This window comes from Zootoca vivipara, chromosome Z2, assembly GCF_965207765.1.
Source record: "Zootoca vivipara chromosome Z2, rZooViv2.hap1.1, whole genome shotgun sequence".
Lineage (NCBI taxonomy): Eukaryota > Metazoa > Chordata > Lepidosauria > Squamata > Lacertidae > Zootoca > Zootoca vivipara.
Genome location: NC_142585.1, coordinates 47,866,414 through 47,890,012, shown reverse-complemented (window position 1 = coordinate 47,890,012; position 23,599 = coordinate 47,866,414). Strand labels below are relative to the sequence as shown.

At 46.4% G+C, this 23,599-nt stretch overlaps 1 protein-coding gene and 1 non-coding gene across 2 annotated transcripts in view; one reads left to right on the top strand and one right to left on the bottom strand.

Moving 5' to 3' along the window:
• Positions 1-4,072: 4,072 nt before the first annotated feature.
• On the bottom strand, positions 4,073-4,166 carry TRNAR-UCU (transfer RNA arginine (anticodon UCU)). The gene is made up of 2 exons: positions 4,130-4,166; positions 4,073-4,108 (listed from the first exon to the last, which is right to left on the bottom strand). It is a non-coding gene; the product is annotated as a tRNA-Arg (tRNA).
• Positions 4,167-4,701: 535 nt separating this feature from the next.
• SLC27A4 (solute carrier family 27 member 4) overlaps positions 4,702-23,599 on the top strand; it is a 31,228-nt gene continuing 12,330 nt past the window's right edge. The window contains exons 1-8 of the mRNA XM_035133358.3: positions 4,702-5,037; positions 12,678-12,807; positions 13,353-13,519; positions 17,799-18,193; positions 18,879-19,037; positions 22,216-22,285; positions 22,658-22,749; positions 23,332-23,441. Coding sequence (XP_034989249.2) covers positions 13,359-13,519; positions 17,799-18,193; positions 18,879-19,037; positions 22,216-22,285; positions 22,658-22,749; positions 23,332-23,441 — 987 coding nt within the window. The 5' untranslated portion in view covers positions 4,702-5,037; positions 12,678-12,807; positions 13,353-13,358. The remainder of the gene's footprint in view (positions 5,038-12,677; positions 12,808-13,352; positions 13,520-17,798; positions 18,194-18,878; positions 19,038-22,215; positions 22,286-22,657; positions 22,750-23,331; positions 23,442-23,599) is intronic.

The window sequence follows — 23,599 nt, the reverse complement described above, 5'->3', positions numbered from 1 at the left end:
CACACTTCTCTGAAGTCTCTCTGCCCCACCCACCTCACAGGGTGTCTGTTGTGGGGGAGGAAGGGAAAGGAGAATGTTAGCTGCTTTGAGACTCCTTAGGGTAGTGATAAAGCGGGATATCAAATCCAAACTACTACTCCTCTTTTCTTCTTCCCAGCCCCACCTGGAGATGCCATTGAGAGACTGAGTTGGGACCTTCTGCATGCAAAGCAGATGCTCTGTCCCTGAGCTGTGACCTTTCCCCTTCTGCTCAAGTTGCTTCAATCTGCCTTGCTTGGCAACTTTTCCTCCTCTCCATCCTTTCCCAGGCAGCTGACTCCCTTACTTTCTACACCCACATCACCAACCGGGATTAAAAGCCACACTGTGGTAAACAAAGGCAGATGTTAATTTCCCTTTCTGCCTTCATAGGATCGGCCAGGAAGGGCTCCTTTGACAGAGCTGCAGGCTTGTGGTGAATTTGTCAGAATAGGTTTTCTTGCTTGCTTGCTTGCTTGCTTGCTTGCTTCATTTATCATTATAACGGATTATTTATTTATTTATTTGTACTTAACTCTCTCACGCAGCATTCGCCCAATTTCCTTTTAAAATGTGGCATGCGACATCCACTTTCCTTTTCTGGAGAAGGGGAGGCAAAGATTATGCAGCATGGTGCATAAACACCATGGGCAGCATGGTGTTTGAGGCCCTCAATAACATATTTGAGGGGGCCAGGACCCCCCAAAAGTTAATGGGCATTGCCATTCAAATACCGGTACTGTGTGCTTGCCGCACCATGTGATTGGTTATGCGGGGTGGGGGGTTACCTGGGCCCCTCCAATATTTTATTCCAGTTAGCACCCCCGCACCTGCCTCAACTCTGCCACTCCCCATTTTAATTTTAACTAAGAGTATTGGCAGCTTTCACTTTTGATTGGTTGTAGGTTGCCTGCATTGTTTGTCTCCGTTTTATTTCTCTGGCATAGAAACCATGTATGTGTTTTGTCTGTTCTGGGTGCATTCAGAGCACCACTACGTAGCTTTTCTCTTGTTAAATGGGGAGTTTGTGATGCCCACAATAGTTTTTTTGGCTTTCCAGATGTGTCCCCTGGGCCCCATAGGGTTGGGGGGCCACTGGCATGTTACTTCTGTGGTAAGCTGCATTGTGGTTTCTGCAGATGGAAAGGTGAGTACAAATCCTCTATAACATAAATACCGTGTTTCTCTGAAAATAAGACACCGTCTTTATTTATTTTTCCTCAAAAAAACCACACTATGGCTTATTTTCAGGGGATGTCTTATTAAACACAAAGGAAATTCAAATGCAATGGCAAGTTTTTTTGGGGGGGGGGTAATTTAGTTCCAATCAAATAGTTTAACCTACAAGGATAGGGTCCCGCTGGAGCCTGGTGAACAGCCTAGCAAGTCCCCTGTCCAAAGTCTTGTGTCAAAGTGGTGAAAGAATATAAAATACAGAAATTAAAAACCGTTTAGCCATGGGGGGGGGGAGAAGATACCCACTTCACTACTGGGACTGATAATAGGTGAAGAAACCAGCTGCTGCTGCTGGGTCCTGCTGGCTCACCGTGGCGCTGCTGGGCGCTTTGTCGGCTCTGCAGCAGCAGTCGGTTCCGGGCCAGGAGCCGGCAGGACTCCTCCTCTTCCTCCTGCCGCAGCCGGCGTTGCTGCTGCGCCTATCACTATGTCTTATTTTCAGGGTATGGCTTATATTCCTTGAATGCTTAAAAATCCTGCTACGTCTTATTTTATGGCTACGTCTTATTTTTGGAGAAACAGGGTAAATAAGCTTCCCAATTAAAGACTTAAGTCCCCCCCCTCTATTTTTTTTAAAAAAAGGTATGACCCTTAACATGTGAAGTCAGATTTGCAGGCTTAATGTGCCCCAGAAAGGGCAAAAAGGCTTTTGGTGTACAATAAGAGTAACATTATTGTTATTATTATTATTAATTTATATACTGCTTAATTCTAAGGTTTCTAAGCAAAATATAAAAACCAGTGCACATATATCAAAACATAAATATCCATAATTAAAATACACAGTAAAGCAATCTCACTAGAACAACACAGCAATTAATGAAATGTTTCCCAGTTATTCACATCGACCTCTTGTAAGCAACTGAACAACACAGCAATCAAATAGGCTTTAGATACTAAAAGGATATTGTCAAAGAACACTAAATTATAATATCTGCAAATAAATGAATGACCACATAGAAAAAGGTTTAAGACTGCTTAGTTAAAGTTTTGGCTTCTGGCTTCCTCAGCAAACATTACAAATTCCAGCTGTGAAACAGAAGAAGGGGAAATATTCAAGTAAAGTGTACTAAGCCTATCTCAACTCCTTTGCTATACAGAACTTGTCATTTTACAAGGACCATATAATAATTATTCTGTGTGTTAGGAGTTAGTCTTTCAGTCCTTAGACTTTGGAACTCCCAGCCTAATTAACATCGGGCAGGCGCTGTCGCTATACTGTTTTCGACGTGTTTCCCCCCACCTACCGGTATTAGTACTGGCCCCACACTTTCTTCTCCCTAAACCCAGAGATTCCCTAATGCTGTCAGTACAACTCTCCTGTTTGGATTTTCAAAGCATAGGGAATCTCAAGATCCACATTAAGCCCGGGTATATACTGGCCCACTATGGAAGAGTTCATCCTGATTTGCTTGCAAGGAGGTTAGATGATGTTGCACAAAAGGAAGTCTCATCCTGAACTTTTGGGTGCATTTCCTCTATCTCTATCCCCACTGCAGTGTCTGGATCCCATGGGCATAGCCAGGGAGTGTGGGGGTGGGGGTGGAGATATGTTCCCCCCATAAATCAAGTAAATAAATAAAAATACTTAACTGACCAAATGCATCACAGATAACTCAGTTCTTCCCCCACTAACATAAAGCCTGCTGCCCCCCCCTCCCCAATAAAGCCAAGCTACACCCATGCTGGATTTTTTTGTGTGTGAAGTGGGTTTGATGCCCAAGACCTTCCAGTCGACTAACTGCACAACCTGAATTTGCAGCTGTGTGTTTGAATCCCACCCCCAAATAGTGATAGCCTGGAAGTGCCCCATTTCTACTCAAAAGTCCATGAGATTTCAATCAGGCTTACTCCCAGGTAAAAGGGGTTAGGGATTGCAGCCTTAATCTGTCAGTTAATCAATTAATAAAGATACTCACCCTAATTTACAGGAAAAACCTTAGGGCTCTACCATATGTCCTGTTCATCAAGCACTCATTCCTTTTTGTTTGAGGGGAAGTTATCCAACTACAGTACTTCAGCTAAGCATACATTATGTGGAGCGGAGCCCGAGGCAACTTGGGTTAATGTGTCTGGCCAAAGCTGCCAAGTTATCCCTTTTTTTAAGGGAAATTCCCTTATGCTGAATAGGCTTCCTCACGAGAAAAGGGAAAACTTGGCAGCTATGTGTCTGGCTGGTGGTTTGAGCCCACCCAGGGATAACCGCGAGGAGGACACTTTGCAGGGTATTTGACCAGATGACCGTCAGGGTCCCTTCCAACTCTGCAATTCAGCAACCATGACTTTCCTTACTGCAAAAAACAACAACAACAACAAAAAAAAACTAAAATCCATGGTGCTGTTTGTTGGGGGCAGTGAGTTTGCTACTCAAGAGCACCAAATCTACTTTAGGGGCTGTATGCCCATCCACAAAATTGTGACACTCTGGAAGTCGCCTTGCAAGCATCTACCCGGAGGTAAGCTTATAGGCATAGCTGCCAAGTTTTCCCTTTTCTCGCGAGGAAGCCTATTCAGCATAATGGAAAATCCCTTTAAAAAAGGGATAACTTGGCAGCTATGCTTATAGGTTTCAACTTGAGTCTACAGCTACGACTGATGCGAAATATTGGCATGTTGTAAAAAAAAAGAAAAAGAAGGTACGACTGTATAACAAAATAAAATGAATAAATTTACAAACAAATGGATAAAAAAATTATTTTAACAAAACTTTTATGTAGTCAGCTTTGCCCCCCCGGAGGAGTTGGTCGTGTTATTTTTTTTTTAATTTATGCTTCTTTTAAATAAGTTTGAGTTGAATGAAGTAAGCCCAACAAAAACGCGACTCTGGTGGGACTCGAACCCACAACCTTTGAATGACTTCACCCAGTCATTAGTCTAGAAGTCCAATGCGCTATCCATTGCGCCACAGAGCCTGCCAGATAGCGAGGGATGATCCTCCCCGTCCTCTTTTTGCCCTCCACCAGTTGCGGCTCAGCTGAGCCCTTGATCAGATTACAGAGGCGCACTTTTTTCTGTCGCCAGTTGTTCCTTTGCAGGCTTCTTAAGGCCACCGACTTTGCAAGGCACACGCGGGGACACCACGAGCCTCTTCGCTTCCCCTCTGAAACTTATTTTGCAAACTCCCAGCTCTTGCTTTGCTGTCTGAAGCTTTTACTAACTAACTAAGTAAGTAAATAAATGAATAAATACTGTATCAACGTTAAATGAGCCTCCAGAAAATGTGAAACTGCAGGGGCTGGGGGGCCAGCTGGGAAAAAGGAAGGAAAAAGCAGCACAAGAGCAAGAGTAAAGAGAGAAGGAAAGTCCAAGCACACACACACCCTTCCCCACCCACGTGTAAGGCTGCGGAGCGCAAAAGGGAGGAAAGACTACAAATCCCGCGGTGCATTGCGGCAGAGCGCTGCTCTCTCGCGCCCCCTGCAGGACCCCCCCCCTCTGGCTTTGCCAGAGCTCCTGCAGCATCAGTGAGAGGCTGCTGTAGCTGCCGTTTGATTTCTTCCTTTTCTCCTCCCGCTTGCAATTCTCATGCGGGAGGGAGGGCAGTGCAGGTGGGAAAGGGAGGAGGAAGGAAGGAAGGGCCAAAGCCAGGAGGAGCCGCAGCCGCTGGGCTGATCAGGAGAGCCTTTGGAAGAGGAGGAGGAGGAGGAGGCAGGAGAAGACAAGATCCTGCCCTTTTGACAGCTGCTGAACCAGCTGTTACTGCCGGATCCGCTCCTCTGCCCCGCGAGGATGCGGTGTTGTGACACTCAGTAGCCACAGAGCTCCGTAGGAAAGGAGAAAGAGGTGGGTCGCTGTGTGTGTGGCTCTGCAGCATCACAGGGCGCTACATCGGGGGTGGGTGGGGGTGGGGGCTGGAAAGAGAGGGGACCCTTTTGTCAGGGGGTATGTCCCAGGATGCTGCTGTTCATTCTAAAGCCGGGTGGATCCACATCCCCGCAACTTCTGTGTGTTAAGGAAGGGGGGCTATTGTGCAAAGATGCGTATAAAAAACCCTGCATCTCCCCCCCCACTTTCTGTTTGGGGGGTGGGTGTGATTGGAAGGAAGCGGGGCCATTGACCTTATTTTCTCCTTCGTGTGTGCGTAATAATATATAATATCCTTCGTTTTGTAGCTGTCAGGGCCCAGCTATGCTTTAGTTTGGTTTAATGCTGCGGACGCCCAAATTCAGTCTGCAGTCCTACCTCCACTTACCTGTGAGCAAGCCCCATTAGATTCAACGGCTCTTGCTTCTGAGTAGACCTTGTTAGGAGTGCATTCTTCACAGCCAAATCTAGTGTCTCGTTTATGCCTAACGAGGCTTATAATAGCAGGGTTGCCTATTATCGTTACTCCCTTTCTTCCTTTCCCATTATTTTTTCGTAATAGCATCAGTGGGTTGCTGTGAAGCTGGGAGGACTTTAAGCTTAGCTCCTCCTGTGTGAAGCTGGTACTCTATTATTCCTTTGCAGATAATGAGAGTGGAGTAAAATGGAGTAGAGGGCTGGGGGAGCTACCATTTGGGGTGTTTAATTGTATGTTGGTTTTATATCACTGAAAAGGACTTCTTGGAATTTAAGGATCATTTTTCAGGAATGAGTGTGGTGGATATTTTTAAGTCCATTCTTAGGAGTTGGTGTTTTAATGTTTCTTTGGGTGGTGGGAGAAGTAAGGCTGGCTCTAAACATAAGATGAATAGATAATACTAAGGCTTTGTCGTCTTCTTCTTTTAAAAAAGATAATTTGATGTGGGAAGCCTCCCCCATCCCAGAGTTTCCTGCTGCAAGCACCTGTTTTCTCAAGCAACCAAGGTGTGTGATATTTCTTATTGAAAAGGATGGGGGAGAAATTGCAGTTTTTGCTTTGCTAACCTGCAGAGAGTTTCTCCAGGATACTATAGAATTCACACTCTGCAGCATGACCACAAAACCTGCCAGACATTGAAATCCCAACATTTTTACTGTGTGGTGTGTGCTTCTCCTGTGGCACAGAAATTACCTTAAAGAGATCAAGACATTGCCTCATTCAGACCTAGGTCTGGGGGTGGGTGAAGATTTTGAGGAAGCCCCTCCACATTCCTGCCCCTGTTCTGATCTCTGAGGCCCAGATCTTCCACCCATCTGGCCTCCAGGTAAAAGCTTTTTGAGCATTAAGTGCCTTTTAAGCATCACCACACCTTTCCAAGCATAAGGTGTCCTTTTCACTCCAGTGTGTGTGTGTATATATATATAGGGTGTGTGTGTATATATATATAGGGCAGCCATAAGGAAATCACTGGTTGGTGGTGGGCTGGTGGAGATAAGTGTGTCTGTGTTGTTGTTGTTGTTTTCAAAGCCATGTACAGTGATACCTTGGTTCTCAAATGCCTCGGTACTCAAGCACCTTGGTTCCCAAACACCGAAAACCCGAAAGTAAGTGTTCCGGTTTTCGAACGTTTTTCGGAAGCTGAGCGTCCAATGGCACCAATTTGGCTGGTTAGGGCGCTGAACCCTCCTGGTCTGACTTAGCACAAAGCAGCTTTCACTGCCCATATTTCACCCTGGCAACCAGGACTATAATGGGCTCACCATTGTCGTAGATCAGGGGTTCCCAAACTAAGGCCCAGGGGCCTGATGCGGCCCAATCGCCTTCTAAATCTGGCCCATGGACGATCCAGGAATCAGCATGTTTTTACATGAGTAGATGTGTCCTTTTATTTAAAATTCATCTCTGGGTTATTTGTGGGGCCTGCCTGGTTATTTACATAAGTAGAATGTGTCCTTTTATTTAAAATGCATATCTGGGTTATTTGTGGGGCACAGGAATTCGTTCATATTTTTTTTTCAAAATATAGTCCGGCCCCCCACAAGGTCTGAGGTACAGTGGAACGCCCCCCTGCTGAAAAAGTTTGCTGACCCCTGTCGTAGATGGTGCAGGGCTTTGCTTCTCTGGAATCAGGATTCTAATCATGGGCCTCTGCTTTGCAAGGTTGCAAAGGTTTTGACAGTGGAAAGGTTGGGGGAAAGGCCAGTATTGGTTATTTAAATGATATGCATGTGTCAAAAGAACATATTTGAGGGGGAAAGAAAGCACAGCTAAAAGACCAAAGGAAGGCTGTGTTTGTGAGTGACTGTTGCGTAAAGATATTACAAACACAGGAAGCTGCCTTATGTAGAGCCAGGCCATTGGTCCATCCAGCTCTGTATCGCCTACTCTGACTGGCAGTAGCTCTCCAAGGTTTTGGACAGGGTTCTCTCCTAGCCTTACCTGGAGATGCCAGGGATTGAACCTGCGGCCATGTGTGTGCAAAGCATGCATGCACTCTGCCACTGAACGATGACCCTTTCCCATTTTGTTGGAGTGTTCAGCCTACATATTTGTGAATAAACGTTAATGTTACAAAATGGCACTAAGCCTCCAGCAGCAACCTCCTGAGGGGAGCCAAGCCTGAAAAGTGCTGTGCCCTTGGAACCTCTCACTGCTTGGAAATGTGGAGTGAGCATAACATGCCAGTGTGGCAACAGGGCAGTGCTAGAACAGGGATGGTGATTTTGTGGTCCAGCAACATCTAGAGGGCCACAGTTTCCCACCTCTCCACTAGAACACTGGGAAGTTACCTTGTGATAGTGTATCTCTCATTTACAAATGTACAAGTGGAATACAGTAGAAGCAAGGATAACAGGTAGCAAAACCACTAAACCTGCCTCAGATGCTCAAAGCACGTTTGCATCTCACACCACATGCCTTTCACCCAGCATGACTCCTGATCGACAATTCCCAGAAATCTGTCTGTCTCCCAAATGAAACCTGATACTCTCATGCTTTAAAGGAAAATATCATTTGGGGGCATGAACATTCTTTTTTCCAAGCCCATGCTTGCTCATTGGTTGCTTGGTGACAGGTCCAGTCAAGGAATCAAGACTGTCAGGTTTGTAACAGTGAGTAGGAAGCGGCAGTGTTACATCACAATAATAAGCCATGGTGAACTCAAATGTTGAGTAATAGGAGCTCTGCTTTCCAGTTCCTGGGTCCCCACTTTAGAATAGAATAGAATCCTAGAGTTGGAAGAGACCACAAGGGCCATCCAGTCCAACCCCCTGCCGAGCAGGAAACACCATCAAAGCATTCTTGACATATGGCCGTCAAGCCTCTGCTTCAAGACCTCCAAAGAAGGAGACTCCACCACACTCCTTGGTAGCAAATCCCACTGCCGAACAGCTCTAACTGTCAGGAAGTTCTTCCTAATGTTGAGGTGGAATCTTCTTTCTTGTAGCTTGAATCCATTGCTCCGTGTCCGCTTCTCTGGAGCAGCAGGAAACAACCTTTCTCCCTCCTCTATACGACATCCTTTTATATATTTGAACAGCTTAATAAACTTATTTCCCTTTATCAAATGGCTCAAAGGGTAGTTGAATAGCAGATTGAACCCTTCCTGTTGGGGAAGAGCCATAGCTTCAGTGTAAGAGCACCTGCCTGCCAGGCAAACCTGGCATGTCCAGGTAGGGCTAGGAATTTTGACAGTCTGAAACCCTGGAGAGCCTCTGCTGGTCAGTGTAAACAATATTGAGCTAGATGCACCCTGTGAGGCCAGAGGCAACCGGAGTGCCGTTCACATGGCAGCGAGGGAGAAGTCGCTGCACCTGTTTGGGGAGGTTTGATCGAAGCCCAGATAGCTGCTAGGCGTAGGTGGGGATGACTCTGCCCTCTGGGAGAGAAGGAAGGGTAGATAAGGGTGGAACCATGAAGAGGTGGAGAAACAGAGAGGGGAGGCTGGAGGAGAGGAAGGCAGGAGGCAGCTCAAGTGCCGCTTACAGTGACCTGGGGATGTAAGTGATTCATCTACTGTATATTTCGGAAAGTAGTTTGTCCGTTGATTTATAGTGTATAGATGTAAATTTAGGCTGGCAAATTTAGGATGATGAGCACAGGTTAAATCCTACTTGGTTGGATAGGATCCATGCAAGCCTCTTTTTATTTCAGGAAGGTGTTTTGGACTGCTTAAACAGAGGTTTTCCCTATCGTTTTTAGCAGAGGTTTCCAAGTATACCTGCATGGGAACCCCTGCTCAAAAGTATGGGAAAAACCCTCCCCCCTTTTAGTGAGGGATTCCGAAGAGCACACCCCTTCCTGCTCTTTACTTTGAATAAGTCACTCACACAACTGCAAATTGCAAGAGAAGCATCTAGCTTAATAATTTGGCCCAAAGTGTGATTGGCTTCTGAAGGAAATCAAACTAGATGTCTCTCCAAATTGTGTAATTCTGAACAATTGCAATAGCACTGCTGATGTACAAATTCTGTAGTTGTCTTTAAAAACACACAGAGAATTTTTGGACACGGTTTTTAAAATTATTCTTTTTCTGAGCAAAATAGGGGCTAATTGACTAGCCCACTGTGTTTTGAATCATCAAGACACAATGAACTAACTCTGCAGGATTCCATTGAGTCCAGTCCAATGGACTGGATTTTGGGGGGGGGGGTCCCTGCTGCAGGCAGGCATGAAGAACCCATCCAGGGAGTTGTATTTAACCTTCTTCTCAGGCTTCAGCAAAAACCAGGATCCATTTTGTTGACTTGCCATCCAAGAGCAACAAACAAAGAGCAAGTGGGGCAGATTCTTCTATCCCCATCCTCCTCATTGCTCAGCTTTTTAGCTGAATAACCCTTGGCTTGAGGGCAGCCTGCAAACTGCAGTGTCATCTCAGGGCTTGCAAACCCCACCGGCTTAGCTGATGTGTTTCCTGTTGCCTGTCTAACGTCCTGTTTCTCCCTGTACACATCAAAAGGGAACGTGATGTGCACGAATGGGTTGGAGGCCAGGGAGGGTTTGTCTAGAGTTCAGGGTTGGAGCCTGTGCTGCAGAGAAGAATCAAGTCCTTCAGAAGCTGAGGTGCTTTACAAACATCTAAGAGTTGTGCCGGATCCCTGTGGCGCCTCAGGCATGCCTTTCTAGATGCACACATGCAAAGGGGCCTCGGACACTATCACAGCTGGAAATAGGGGCATGCTTGTCATACCAGAGGCAAATGTGGTTGGATACGGAAAGGGGAAGAATATGTGATTATTTCAGTTACACATACTTTCACTTAGTTAATACCACCTTGTTATAAGAGAACCCACCTCCTTTGTTTTCTGTAAGCCCTTCCTCCGGGCTTACTTTTTGGCCAGGGCCATTGGATCAGGCCCCTGACCCTAGGGCAGACTTCCCTATCCTTCCAGATGTTGTTGCAGCCACCACTCCCACCGGCCCCAGCTAGCATGTCAGGGGCTGTGGGAGTCCAGAACACATCGAATATAACTGTGGTACTTCCAGAAGATCTGTTCATTCAACATTTGTTCAGATCATAGAATTTTAGAATCTTGGAGTTGGAAGGGACCCTGCGGGTCATCTACCCCAACCCCAACCCCCCAATGCAGGAATTTTATTTATCTATTTATTAATCTGTAAACTAAACTAAAACATCCATGACAAATGGCCATCCAACCTCTGCTCAAAAACTTAAGGAAAGTCCACCACCTTCTGAGGGAGCCCATTCCACTGTTGAACAGTGCTTAAAGTCGGATTCTCCTTTCTTGTAACTTGAAGTCATTGGTTTGGAAATGTTTGTACTTATTATTTATTTATTTAATAAGATTTATACTCCGCTTGGCTGTTAAAATCAAAAACAAAAAAACCCTTTCAAAGTGGTTTTTAAGAAGATAATAACATCAAGGGAAAAAAATCACAACTATACTTTAAAACATACAAAAGTTGAAATACTACCCAATGATCCTCAACCTTCCAAGCACCTGGGTAGGTTTGTCTAAACAAATACATTTTTAGGAGGTGCCGAAAAGAGCACAGTGAAGGCGCCTGCTAGATCTCAATAGGCAGGGGAGTGTAGATGGCACTGGCTGTTTAATGACATTTCATTCCAATTACACACTTTGGGAAAAATATACAGTGTAGATAAATGCCAAACTTTGCAGACTTGCAAAGTTAAGTACAACCTTCTTTAAACACTTGGCAAGAGTCATTGACATGATATATAAATAAAGAAAATCCAGAATATCAAGGTAAAATTCAGGATAACAGGATATATAACCTCTCCAATAAGAAAAGTGAGCAGAAGGTTCTTCTGGTGGTGAATTAATGGAAGAAATGCAGGGCGACTACGGTAGTTAGTTCTGGTAATGTTACCTCTGACTACTTTGCAGTGTTGTGTTAGTTCATCTACAAAGGCAAGCTTCCGAACAAGTTTTGCAGAGTTAACTAACGATCACTTCTCCATCCTGGCTGCTACCAGGAAAAATCAATTATTATTGTTATCCTGCACTTTGGACTGCATTTTCCTGTCACTTACCTTTCCTAAAAGAAGTCTAATCTTTTGGGGAAGTGGGTTTGTTGCAGTTGCACTAAACCTCCCAATCAACTATAATTGCCCACCCTGAATTTGTCGGTATGTTACTGAAGTTCTCCAGGTTAGGGAAACACTGGCCTTGTGGGCAGATGTCCACATGCCGGATTAGAGCCAGAAGCAAAAGTTGGGAGAGCGTTAGATGTAATTGTTACCTTTGTGAAGTAGGCTAGTTTCTGCACACACCCCTCTTTATCTCCTATCCAGGGATTATCAGAATTCAATTGAACATTTCAGCGAGACAGAAACACCGAGGAAGGGTGCGAAGCAGATCCAGTCAAGGAGGTGGCCTGGGGAGAGGTTCTGGCATTAGAAATGTCCCAAGGGCCAGGTGGAGAGGTTTCAAGGGCCACATTTGGCCCCCAGGCCTGAAGTTCCACACCCATGAAGAAGTGTTTCTTTCGGCTTGTCCTGCACCTCCAGCCATGCAATGTCAATGGATGGTCCCCATGTTCTAGTTTTGTAAGAGAGGAAGCAGGGAGTTAGGACTGAGATGGTTTTCAAACTTGTATGGTAGAATCGTCTCCTGAACAATCATACCAAAACTCCTGTAGCCCAGCTTGGAGCCCTCCAGAGTTGTTTTGGACTACCACTCCCATTAGCCCCAGCCACCATGACCAATTATCAGAAATGGCTGAAATGGTAGTCCAAACCATCAGAGGGTGTCCAACTGATGACGGCTGCTGTAGGTGGATATTTCAAAGAAATATTGTGGTACTGATGAACGGAGAATGCCAAGCAGGCAAGTTAAACCATGTTAATTAACCTGAACATGTACCTTTCACAATACCAGAGTCTCACCCTAACTGTGGCCAGAGTCAATGGCAGCATTGATCTCATTTGGGTGGAGGAGGGTTTACTTTGCAGAAGTTTGAGGGGAGCAACCGGGAAAGACTTGCAGGAAACCTGACTTTTATAACGAATGAATGGATTTGTTTATTATGGTCACAGACCAGAAATTGACTTTTATAACATTCCCTTCCGCGTTCCCAGGTCCACCAGAGCACAGCAGGCTGGAAAAATAATCAATAACCTTGGACTTCTGTTCGTATTTATCCTGTTGCTCATTAGGTTATGGTCCAAATAGCATTCTCTCTGTTGGGAGAAGGTGAAGCAAAGAGACGGAGAGACGTCGCTGAAGCAAAAGGCTGCCTTGTGCAGGAGAAGAATTAGCTAGGATTGCAAGCCCAGATTTCCCTTGGTGAGTTGGGCCTTGGCTTTTTTTTAAAAAAAATGTTATTATTTAAAGTCTTTGTTCACAGTTTAGCAAAGGTGGACAGATGTGGCCAACCTGAGTGGCCATTTGGGGCCAGCTATTTGGAAAGCAGGGGATCATCCAAGTTAGGTGTTGGGTTGTTGTTGTTTTGGGGGGATAGTCTGCAACATGTCATTGGTGCAATAATAGTGCACTAGTTAAAGATTTATACTGGACTGTCCAAACATCTTTCCACTTTATTAGTTGTTCTCGAACATGATTGCATTATCGCTGTCCCTTTTGTTATGAAAACGGGACAACTCTGAAACATTTGCGGCATGAAAAGTTGCAGGGTTTCAGCAGGGTTATGGGGCACACACTGATTGAAAGGGCAGCTGTAAGTCTACCCCAAAGCACTTGCTGCATTGAAAACATGATGGTACAGCCCTCTTACTATCAGGAGCGCAAATAGTCCTGAATGTGCAATAAGAAGGGTGCCTGCAGGGGCTCTGCATCTCACCAAAGGGAACTTCCCTCTCTCCTCTCCCCAGGCCAGCATGTTACGTTCGGTGGCTCTGCTTCTTCTCTTCGTGGTCTTCCGGCTGTTCCTGGAGCTGCCATGGATCCAGGTGGTCCCAGCCCTCTTAATATTCTACTTGGGATCCGGAGGATGGACTTTCCTTCGCATCGTCATCAAGACAGCCAGACGGGATGTTTCGTAAGTTTTGCAAACTGGGGGACCCTCCCCCTCTGAGCCTCGTTAGTGTGTCTTCATCTGATTTATATGTTTCTTGCCAACGTGCCTTTTACAGCAATCATTTTAATGTAGCTGTGGTTCCAGAGTTTATGTGGGTTTCTCAGAAGCACCTGAGAATTGCAAGCTTCGGCACCAGCTGCGTCGCTCAGGATCTTGAAGAGGGCATGTGCTGGTTTTAGGGAGGGGCCATTGCTCAGTGGAAGAGCACACAGTGCTTAGTTTTCAGAAGGGCCCAGTTTCTATCCCTGGTATACCCACTTGGAAGGACCAGCAGGAAGTAATGGGGGCCCTGGAAAGCCACTGCCAGTCAGAACAGATTAGGGGGATCCAGCGTGGTGCCATGAAGATGCACTTGGACTATAATTCTCATCAGCCCCACCCAGCATGACCAGTGGTCAGAGCCCTGAGACAGATAATACAGGGTTAGGTGAACACACAGCCCGATAAGAGGGCAGGCACCAGATCTGTGATTATTTTTCTGTGCAGCCTACCAATGTAAGCCTTATTTGATGGTAGTTTGGCGGGGACCCAAAGCAAAAAGCTGACGATTCAAGAGACTCTATTGTTTTCATCTTCTGTATGTAACTTTTACACAGACCCCATGGAAAGGCTGTATGCATGTGTGTGCATTCATGTGCGTGTGCCCTTCTTCTGTTTGCGCTGGGGCCAGGGATTGACCTGGGAGAGAGGGAGATAAAGTAACCAAAGGGCGGGGGCAGTGTCCATGGCCGTGGCAGAGCTTCATGCTCTGGCACTCGGGGGGGGGGGTGGAGAGCAGGTGGGGGCGGGACTGGTGCGCGTCCTGGGAGCATGGCCCACTGGGATCGCGCTGCCGGGAGCGGTGTGCTCCCTCCCCCACTCCTCTTCGTCCTCCAGTGGTCCACGACACTCTCAGAATTCCAAAAGTTCCCACAGGCCCCCCAAAATCGGCAGCCCTGGTGTAATGTGAGGAACGATGTTGAGAGAGATGACAGAATCTTCTCTCTTCCTGCTTGGAATAAAACGTTGCTGCTCGTTTGTGATCATATTGCTAAATCTCCTTTGAAGTATACTGTACTGTTCCATGCCAGACTGTACTTTGGACTTCAGACGTGCCTAAGAAATTACCAACAGCCAAGCTTTCTAGTCTATGGCTTTGGCTGGTCTGATGCCAAGAACCTGCCTTTATTCAGGCAAAACTGGTTTTTGAAGGGAACAGACACACACACACACACAAAGAGGAGAATCAGCATGGCTCCTTTCAGGGTGTGGTAGTGTTGCAATCACCTCTCACAATCCCTGGTCTAAGAAACCCTACAACAGAGGGGGGAAGGTTCTTGAAACTCAATAAGAAAAATTCTCCTTTTTGTTAGATGAACATAAGAACATCAGAAGGGCCTGCTTGGTCAGACCAGTGGCCCTTCAAGTACAGCATCCTGTTCTCACAGACAGTGGCCAACCAGATACCTTGTGGCAAACCTGCAAGCAGGATCTGAGCACAAGAGCCCTCTTCCTTCCTGAGGTTTCCTTGACCAGGTGGTCATCCAGCCTCTGCTCAATTACCTCCATGAAAGGAGAGCCCACCACTTTCCAAGAGAGCCATTTCCACAGTCAAACAGCCCTTGTGTCAATGAGTTTCTCGTAAAGTTTAGTCAGAATCTGCTTCCTTGCCATTTCCACCACAGGGTTCTATTCCTGTCCTCTGAAGTACAGTAACACAGAGTGAGTCTCCTCTGTCATTTTCAGGACATCCTTCAGGTATTATAAGGTAGCTATTACCGGGTATGTCTCCATATTTTCTTCTCTGGGCTAAACATTCCCAGCTTTTTCAACAGTTCTTCGTAGGGCTTATTTTCCAGACACCTCGCCCGTGGTCACTCCTCCAGTTTATCAATGTCCTTCTTAAAATGTGGCATCCAGAACTAGATGCAGAACTGCAGGCACAGTCTTCTAGTGCTGGTGTTGTATTAAGGGGTCCCACTCAACAGTTCCTTGCTTAGAGCCAGTGTAGGGTCATTGTTAGAATGTTGGGATTTGAGCTGGGAAACTAGGGTTCAAATCCCCACTCAGCCATAAAACTCATTAGGTATCCTTGGGCCACCCGCAGTCTCTCAGGCTAACCTACCTGACAGGTTTGTTGAGAAGATGAAAATTGGAAGCTGAGAACCAATTACACCACCTTGAGCTCCTTGGAGGAAAAGGTGGTATGGAAATATAATACAGTATAATATAATATAAATAAAAAATGCAAACAGGCTGGCTTCATAGTACTGGCAGGGAGATAGAGTTCAATTTGCCAGTGGGGGGGCACTAATATATTAATGGCAAGGGACCTTAGCTCCGCGGCAGGGCATCTGCTTTGCAAGTGGAATGTCCCAGGTTCAATTCCCTGGTGGCATTTCCACATGGGCCTGGCAGGGAACCCTGCCTGAAATGCTGAAGAAAAGTAAAATTGTGTTGGACTAATAGTTCGAATGATTAAATTTTTCCAAATAGTCTCTTATGAATATATTTATTTCTTGAAGTTTATATGCCAGGTTAAGTTAATGTGCCAGGACAAGACCCTGTTTCGAAAATTCTTCTTCAGCAAATAGTACACATTGACTTTAAGACTACCGTATATTCCAGCGTATAAAATGACTGGGCGTATAAGACAACCCCAAACTTTCCCAGTTAAAATATAGAGTTTGGGATATATTCGCCGTATAAGAAATACAACCCAGAGTATAAGATGACCCCCGACTTTTGAGAAGGTTTTCCTGAGTTAAAAAGTAGTCTTATACGCAGGAATATACAGGATTTGCTTTGAAGCATTCAAATCCAAGACAATTTTACTTTTGTGGCCAGAGTTCTTGCCTTTCTACAATTTTCTATGTAAGCTTCAATCAAGAACTCCAACTTTTTTAGTGAAATGCTGAAGAGCCACTGCCGGACTGTGTCCAGGCACGTCCAACAACACAACAGGTAGATCGTGATCTACCAGTAGATCACTGGACGTCTGCGGTAGATCACTGGTAGATCAATTGGCTCCCCCCAAAGAAGCTGAACAACTGTGGCTTCCCTAAAAAAAAAAAGCTCAACATTTTACCTCCTCCCTGAAAAAACTCAACAACTTTGACTCGAACCCCCCAAAAATGGGCCTTCCTACTTCCTAAAAAAAGCTCCAATAACTTTGACCTGAACCCCAAAAAGGGGGTAGATCACTGCCAGTTTTTAACTCTGTGAGTAGATCGCAGTCTCTTGGGAGTTGGCCACCCCTAGGCAATACTGAAGTAGGTGGGCCAATATTTTGACTTGAACCTAGCAGCTTCCCATTTGGGGAGGGCTGTAGCTTAGCAGTGGAACACCTGCTATGCATGTGGAAGGTCCCAGGCTGAGCCCCCTGTGCCATCACCCTGTCGCAGGTGATGAGAGAGCCCCCACCCCCAGTCCTGCAGCTTGGCTGGATGGTGTCACCTGGTATAAGGCATCCCTCCTGTGCCTACAGTCAGCCCCGTGTGGAAATTCTGTGACTGAGTGCTGAGGAGGCAGCAGGCTGAATGTGTAGGTGGGGCTTTGCAATAAGGGCGAGTTTAGGAGGGGGCTGAATCTGGGATGTTTGCGAAACCCTCTTCCATGAAATGCATCCTGGTTCTTGTTCAGTTGAACACGCCTACAGGCTGGATGGAGACTCAGTGGCATGAGATTGCCACACTGTCAAGAGTGTTTCAATGAAGACAACAAGTGGGTGGGTGGTTCCTCCCCATTCCCTTGGGATGAGCTGGCCAACTGGAATCATGGCATCTCTGCCCTTGGTCAGGCCCCACCTGGAGTCCTATGTCCAGCTCTGGGCGCCACAGTTGAAGAAGGATATTGACAAGCTGGAAGGCGTGCCGAGGACGGCAAACAAGATTATGGATAAAGGGCTTGAAAACCTAGCCTTATGAGGAGCGGTTGAGGGAGCTTGGAGGAGCCTGAGAGGAGATATGAGAGCCATCTTCAAATATCTGAAAGGCTGCATTTTTGCTGCTCCAGAGGCTAGTACCGCCCAAACCAATTAATTCCAAATACAAGGAAGGAGAACTTTGTGAGGGTGAGAGCCGTTCAATAGTGGAGCAGATTCCCTCGGAAGGTGATGGACTCTCTTTCATTGTATATTTTAAAGCGTAGGTTGGATGACCACCAGTCAAGGATTGGTTAGCGATGAGTCCCACCCAACTCTACACCTCTATGATTCTGTCTCCCGGAGGAAGCCTTACTTGTGCCTTCTTCTCCTTGCCAGGACTGGATACGTTGTCCTCATGACTCGGTTGAAGGTTTGGTGGTACGTGAAGCACAAATACACAGTCCCGAAGCTCTTCCAGCAGACGGCACGCAAGCACCCAGGAAAAGCAGCCCTGATTTTCCAGGGGACAGGCGAGACTTGGACCTTCCAAGACCTGGAGAACTACTCCAACCAGGTGGCCAACTTCCTGCATGAAAGAGGCTTCCGCTCTGGGGATGTCATCGCCCTGTTCATGGAATCCCGCAACCAGTATGTTGGTCTCTGGCTCGGCATGGCCAAGATCGGTGTGGAGGCTGCCCTCCTCAACTCTAATGTGCGGCAGGATTCGCTCCTTCACTGCATCAACATCTCGCACTCAAAGGCCGTCGTGTTTGGAAGCGAGTTGGCTGATGGTGAGAGGAGGTGGGAGAGAAGCCAGGGGTAGGAAGCAGAGCAGAAAGTAGGCATAAGAGCAGGTGTATATGGTGTATATTTGAAAAAGAGACTAGGGGACCTATGCCCCTCCAGCTTTTGTTGGACTCCAACACCCCTCAGCCCCAGGCCAGCATGACCAGTGTTCAGGGATAATGGAGTTCAGCTCCTCTATTTCTGGTTCATGTCAAAGCCACATGTGTCTATTCATAAGCCCATTCTGTCCCGTTTCTGCATTAATCTTAGATATATTTTTTAAAGAGTCTGCACAGAACTACGCATTCTGTACTGACGTACACATTTCTAAACATAGCTATACAACCAATCAGTCATTTATTATATGGTCAGAAACCTGCTAAAGAAGAGCCTAGAAAGAACAGATGAGGATTCAAACATATGATTGCACATATTTTAAAAATATACTCTTTGATGCACTTATTTGTCCTAAAATATTCACACTGCACACATTTTTTGAGCCAAGACCTCCAGATGTTGCTGGACTCGTGATGTCCATCAGCAATGACTGGAGGGCCACAGTTTCCCAATCCCTGGTGTAGAATATGAACCATTGTGAAGACCTGCAGCTGTAGATCCATGCGCCACTGTGGCAGAGAAGGGTTTGTGTTCTCTGTGCTTTTACTTCTAACACCTGTTCTCCCTTTCTAGCCTTGCGGGAAGTGCAGCCTTCCCTTGGGAAGTCCATTCACCTCTTCTGTTCTGGTGACTGGAAAGCGGAAAGCACGCTGCGCGGCTCAGAACATCTGGACCCTTTGATTGAAAAAGCATCTCGCCAGCCACCAAGTCCCCCAGACAAGGGATTCCTAGGTAGGCACAGGCAGCGGGTAGGGACCATTTTTCATGGCATGTTCCTTTGAAATTGCTGCCACCTTCTCATTCTCTTTTGCCTACTCTTTTGCCTAAACAGGCAGCCCTGTTTAGGGAAGTTTTTAATGTTTAATGCTGCATTGTGTTTTTAATATTTGATTGGGAGCCGCCCAGAGTGGTATAAATAATATATTGTTGTTATTATTATTATTGATTCTTGAGAGACGCATTAACAAAGAAAGCTTGGGTTTATTATATGAAATGAAAATGATGGAATGCATGAATTCTGTTTCAGACTGTAAAATTACAATTTAAGCAGGCAACAAATCCTACCACACACAAACACCTAAAGAGTGTAAGAATCTATACCTACTCTCAAAAGCCTACAGAAGTGATCACGGCAATTTTGCTAGCAGGGCTTACACCAGGCATCCCCAAACTTCGGCCCTCCAGATGTTTTGGACTACAATTCCCATCTTCCCCGACCACTGGTCCTGTTAGCTAGGGATCATGGGAGTTGTAGGCCAAAACATCTGGAGGGCCACAGGTTGGGGATGCCTGGCTTACACTAATAACATAAGCAGCTAGATTCATTGTGCTTTTAAATTTATCCCAGAATTTCCTGCCTGCATCTCACCTCCCTGTCTTGCAAAAAGTGTTTGAATTAAAAACCATGCTAGTGAGTTGTGACTGAACTGACTTATCTTTTGTCTGCTCTCTGCCTTTCCATCACCAGGAGTTTGAGTAGACTTTGCTGACAGCTTGATTTACATGTGTTGACCTTTACAAGGTGTGAGGAACTCAGGATATGCCTGAATGGCTTCAGGACACTTTTTGAATTGCAGAAGCCCCCGCCTTTCTAGCCTTTACTGGCAGCCGCATTTGGCCAAAAGGCATGGAGGCCACCTGTGAACATTATTCCCTCCCAGCTTTCTCCGCTCTGATCGCTTGGGACAATGATAAAATCCGTAAATGGATTCTAGATAGGGACGAGGCGCTGGACCTGGCCCTATCTAATGCGGCCAACCTATCCACGTGGTATCCTCGCGTGAAGGCAGCAAGAACTATGGCTCACTATTTGAGGGACCTGACGAACCCTTCACAAAGAAGCGCCTTCACACTTGCCCGCTTCCATTCCATTCCCACAGCATTTTTACAGGGTATATTTTCCAACACTCCCCCCCCCGATCTCCGACTCTGCCCGTGCAACAAGGGAAAGATAGAAGATTTTATCCATTTTTTCTTTCACTGCCCCCTATACAACGCAATAAGACCAAGGCTCCTCATACTAATTCCTTCGCTTATCGCCTTGGAAGATGACCGCATGAAATTTCTATTGGTGGACATTAACCCCAGGGTTAGGGACCTAGGTGGCACTGTGGGTTAAACCACAGAGTCTGATCAGAAGGTTGGCGGTTCGAATCCCTGCAATGGGGTGAGCTCCCGTTGCTCGGTCCCAGCTCCTGCCAACCTAGCAGTTCGAAAGCACGTCAAAGTGCAAGTAGATAAATAGGGACCTCTCCGGCGGGAAGGTAAACGGCATTTCCGTGCGCTGCTCTGGTTTCGCCAGAAGCAGCTTAGTCCTGTTGGCCACATGACCCGGAAGCTGTGTGCGGACAAACGCCGGCTCCCTCGGCCTATAGAGCGAGATGAGCGCCGCAACCCCAGAGTTGGACATGACTGGACCTGATGGTTAGGGGGCCCTTTACCTTTAACCCCAGGGTTACCCACAGAGTGGCCATTTATATCTTGCAGGCCCTGAAACTCAGAGCTCTCTCGACTGGCTAATTCTCTCTAGACGCAGATTTCACTAAACATTCTCCAATGGACAAAACACACATGATGCATCCTAGTTTTTACCAAATTCTGTTTTATATCGCATGTTTTTATATCTGATGTTTTGTAAGTGCTTTTGATACATGCTCTGTATAATAGCAATAGGTTACCGCTAGGATTTTTTATGTGCTATGTGCTATGGCCAACCGGCTAATGCAATAAAATTTTTGATTTGATTTGACTTTTTGAATTGAGGCTAGTATCAGGCTTATACTGAGGTCAAGCAAGGTTCATGATGGAGAATCTCATGTCATATTTAAGTTAGCATGTCAACCTTTATACTTGTGCTATGATCTACAGAGATAAACCATATAATAAGTTCAGATTGACACACACAGCTGTTCACATCAGTGTTCAGTTTAAGTCGCCACACCAAAACAGCTTATTATTTATATGGGGGTTGGTGAAGCACCTTGATGAAGCACAGGGACCCAGGTGGCGCTGTGGGTTAAACCACAGAGTCTAGGGCTTGCTGACCAGAATGTTGGCAGTTCAAATCCCTGCAACGGGGTGAGCTTCCATTGCTCAGTCCCTGCTCCTGCCAACCTAGCAGTTCGAAAGCATGTCAAAGTGTGAGTAGATCAATAGGTACCGCTCCGGCGGGAAGATAAACGGCGTTTCCGTGCGTTGCTCTGGTTCGCCAGAAGTGGCTTTGTCATGCTGTCCACATGACCTGGAAAAGCTGTCTGCGGACAAACGCGGCTCCCTCAGCTATAGAGCGAGATGAGCGCCGCAACCCCAGAGTCGGACACGACTGGACCTGATGGTCAGGGGCCCCTTTACCTGGTGAAGCATCTGTTTTGCATGTAGATGATCCCAGGTTCCATCTCACTTACAGGCAGGGCTGGCGAAAGGTATGGACCAATGTCTTGCAAATTTATAAACTGCTTTGCAGCAGTTTATTTCATAAATGACTGTGTCACAACTCAGGGAAAGCCTTCTTAAACAGAAACATCTTCTGTAGGCAGGCACCTAAAGATCACAACATTGAGTGCCTGTCTAATTTTGGCTGGTAATTAGGCTCCTTAAAAACAGAGCTAGGGAACGTGCAGCCTGCAAATTTCATGTGGTTGGTGAGGAGAAGCAAATGACGAGAGAGAGTGTGGCAGAAATACAGTAAAGGGGTGCTCTGCCCACCTTATGGCTGGCCTGCCCACAGCTGGCCTGCGGCCCCTGGCAGACCACCCCCAAGGGAATGTGGCCTCCCCCTGCCTCTGACAGGAAAAAGGGTTCCCTGCCACAGAATGAAGCCTGGCACTGAAGTTCTGCTTTTTCACGGAACACCAATGCCACTAGATAGCAAAGGTGACCCTGAATCTTTCAACTTCCTTTTGCCTTGCAGATAGATTGTTCTACATCTATACTTCAGGCACAACTGGGCTGCCCAAAGCTGCAATCATTGTCCACTGCAGGTGAGCAAAATTGTGAGGCATCCCTCTGCTGTGTGGTCGGGGTGAGGAGACTCCCAGTCGATCTTGTTTTGTGTTACTCAACTTCTCGAAGAAAACAGGACTAAGTTTATTATAAACCCAAATCCAAAACAGCAGGTTGAAAGCATACTGTGCATATTTACTCAGAAGTAAGCTTAGGGTGCACAGGACAGGCTGTGTGGTGCCCCTACCTCATGGCCCCACCCCCAAAAAGCTCCTGAAACCTGAGGCAATTGAAAGTAGCTACCCTATCTCCTCTCCTCCAGGCTAAACATTCTCAACTCCCTCAGCTGTTCCTCATAAGGCTTGGTTTCCAGGCAAATACTGATCTCTCTCTTTGGTCTCCCAATCCAGGTATTTCCGGATGGCAACCCTGGTGTTCAACGGCTTCCGCATGCGACAGAACGATGTGGTCTATGACTGCCTCCCCTTATACCACGCAGCAGGTAACTCCAGCACGTTTAACCTTTCAGTCTTTTCCAGTGACTTACCTTCAACCCAACCCATCTGCTTCACTTTTGTGATGGCAATATTGTTGCTGAACAGTGAACAAAACGTCCAGATGAAACGAAGGGAATTCATAGAAACACAGGATTCTGTGTTACACTGAGTCAAACCGTTGGTCTATCAAGAGCAGCAGCAGCAGCATTTCAGACAAGAGCCTATCCCAGCCCCACCCAAAGGTGCTGGGGATTGAACTTGGGACCTTCTGCCTTCAGAATCTGTGTCCTACCCACCATTCTGTACACCTGTTATTATTTAGAGGGAGGAAGTTCCAGGGTTCTGGAGTGACCCACCGGATGTGATTCTCTAGGTGCCATTCCCAGGTGATTTCCCCCACCCAGGCACTGACTTGGCTTGCTGGATTCTTCCCTTCCCAAGATCACATCCTGGGGTCTTGTGTAGATTGGGTCTGAGCCAAACTGAGAACAGCAAAGTCTTGCTTCTCATAAACTGGCCAGTCACCATTTTAGTTCCAGATTTCCTGCTGGCTAAACTGGGTTTCCCTCTCAATTCTTCCCTTCTAGGTAACATTGTTGGGGTTGGCCAATGCCTCCTGCATGGGATGACGGTCGTGATCAGGAAGAAATTCTCAGCTTCTAACTTCTGGGAAGACTGTGTGAAATACAACTGTACGGTGAGGCAGGGCCGAGACCATGACTGTGCGGGTGGGCCAAAGAGGAGATCCATCGTATTGTAGACTTGGAAGGGACCCCCAAGGGTTATCTAGTTCTATCCCCTGCAATGCAGGTTTCACAGCTAAAGAATGCCTGACAGATGGCCTTCCAACCTCCT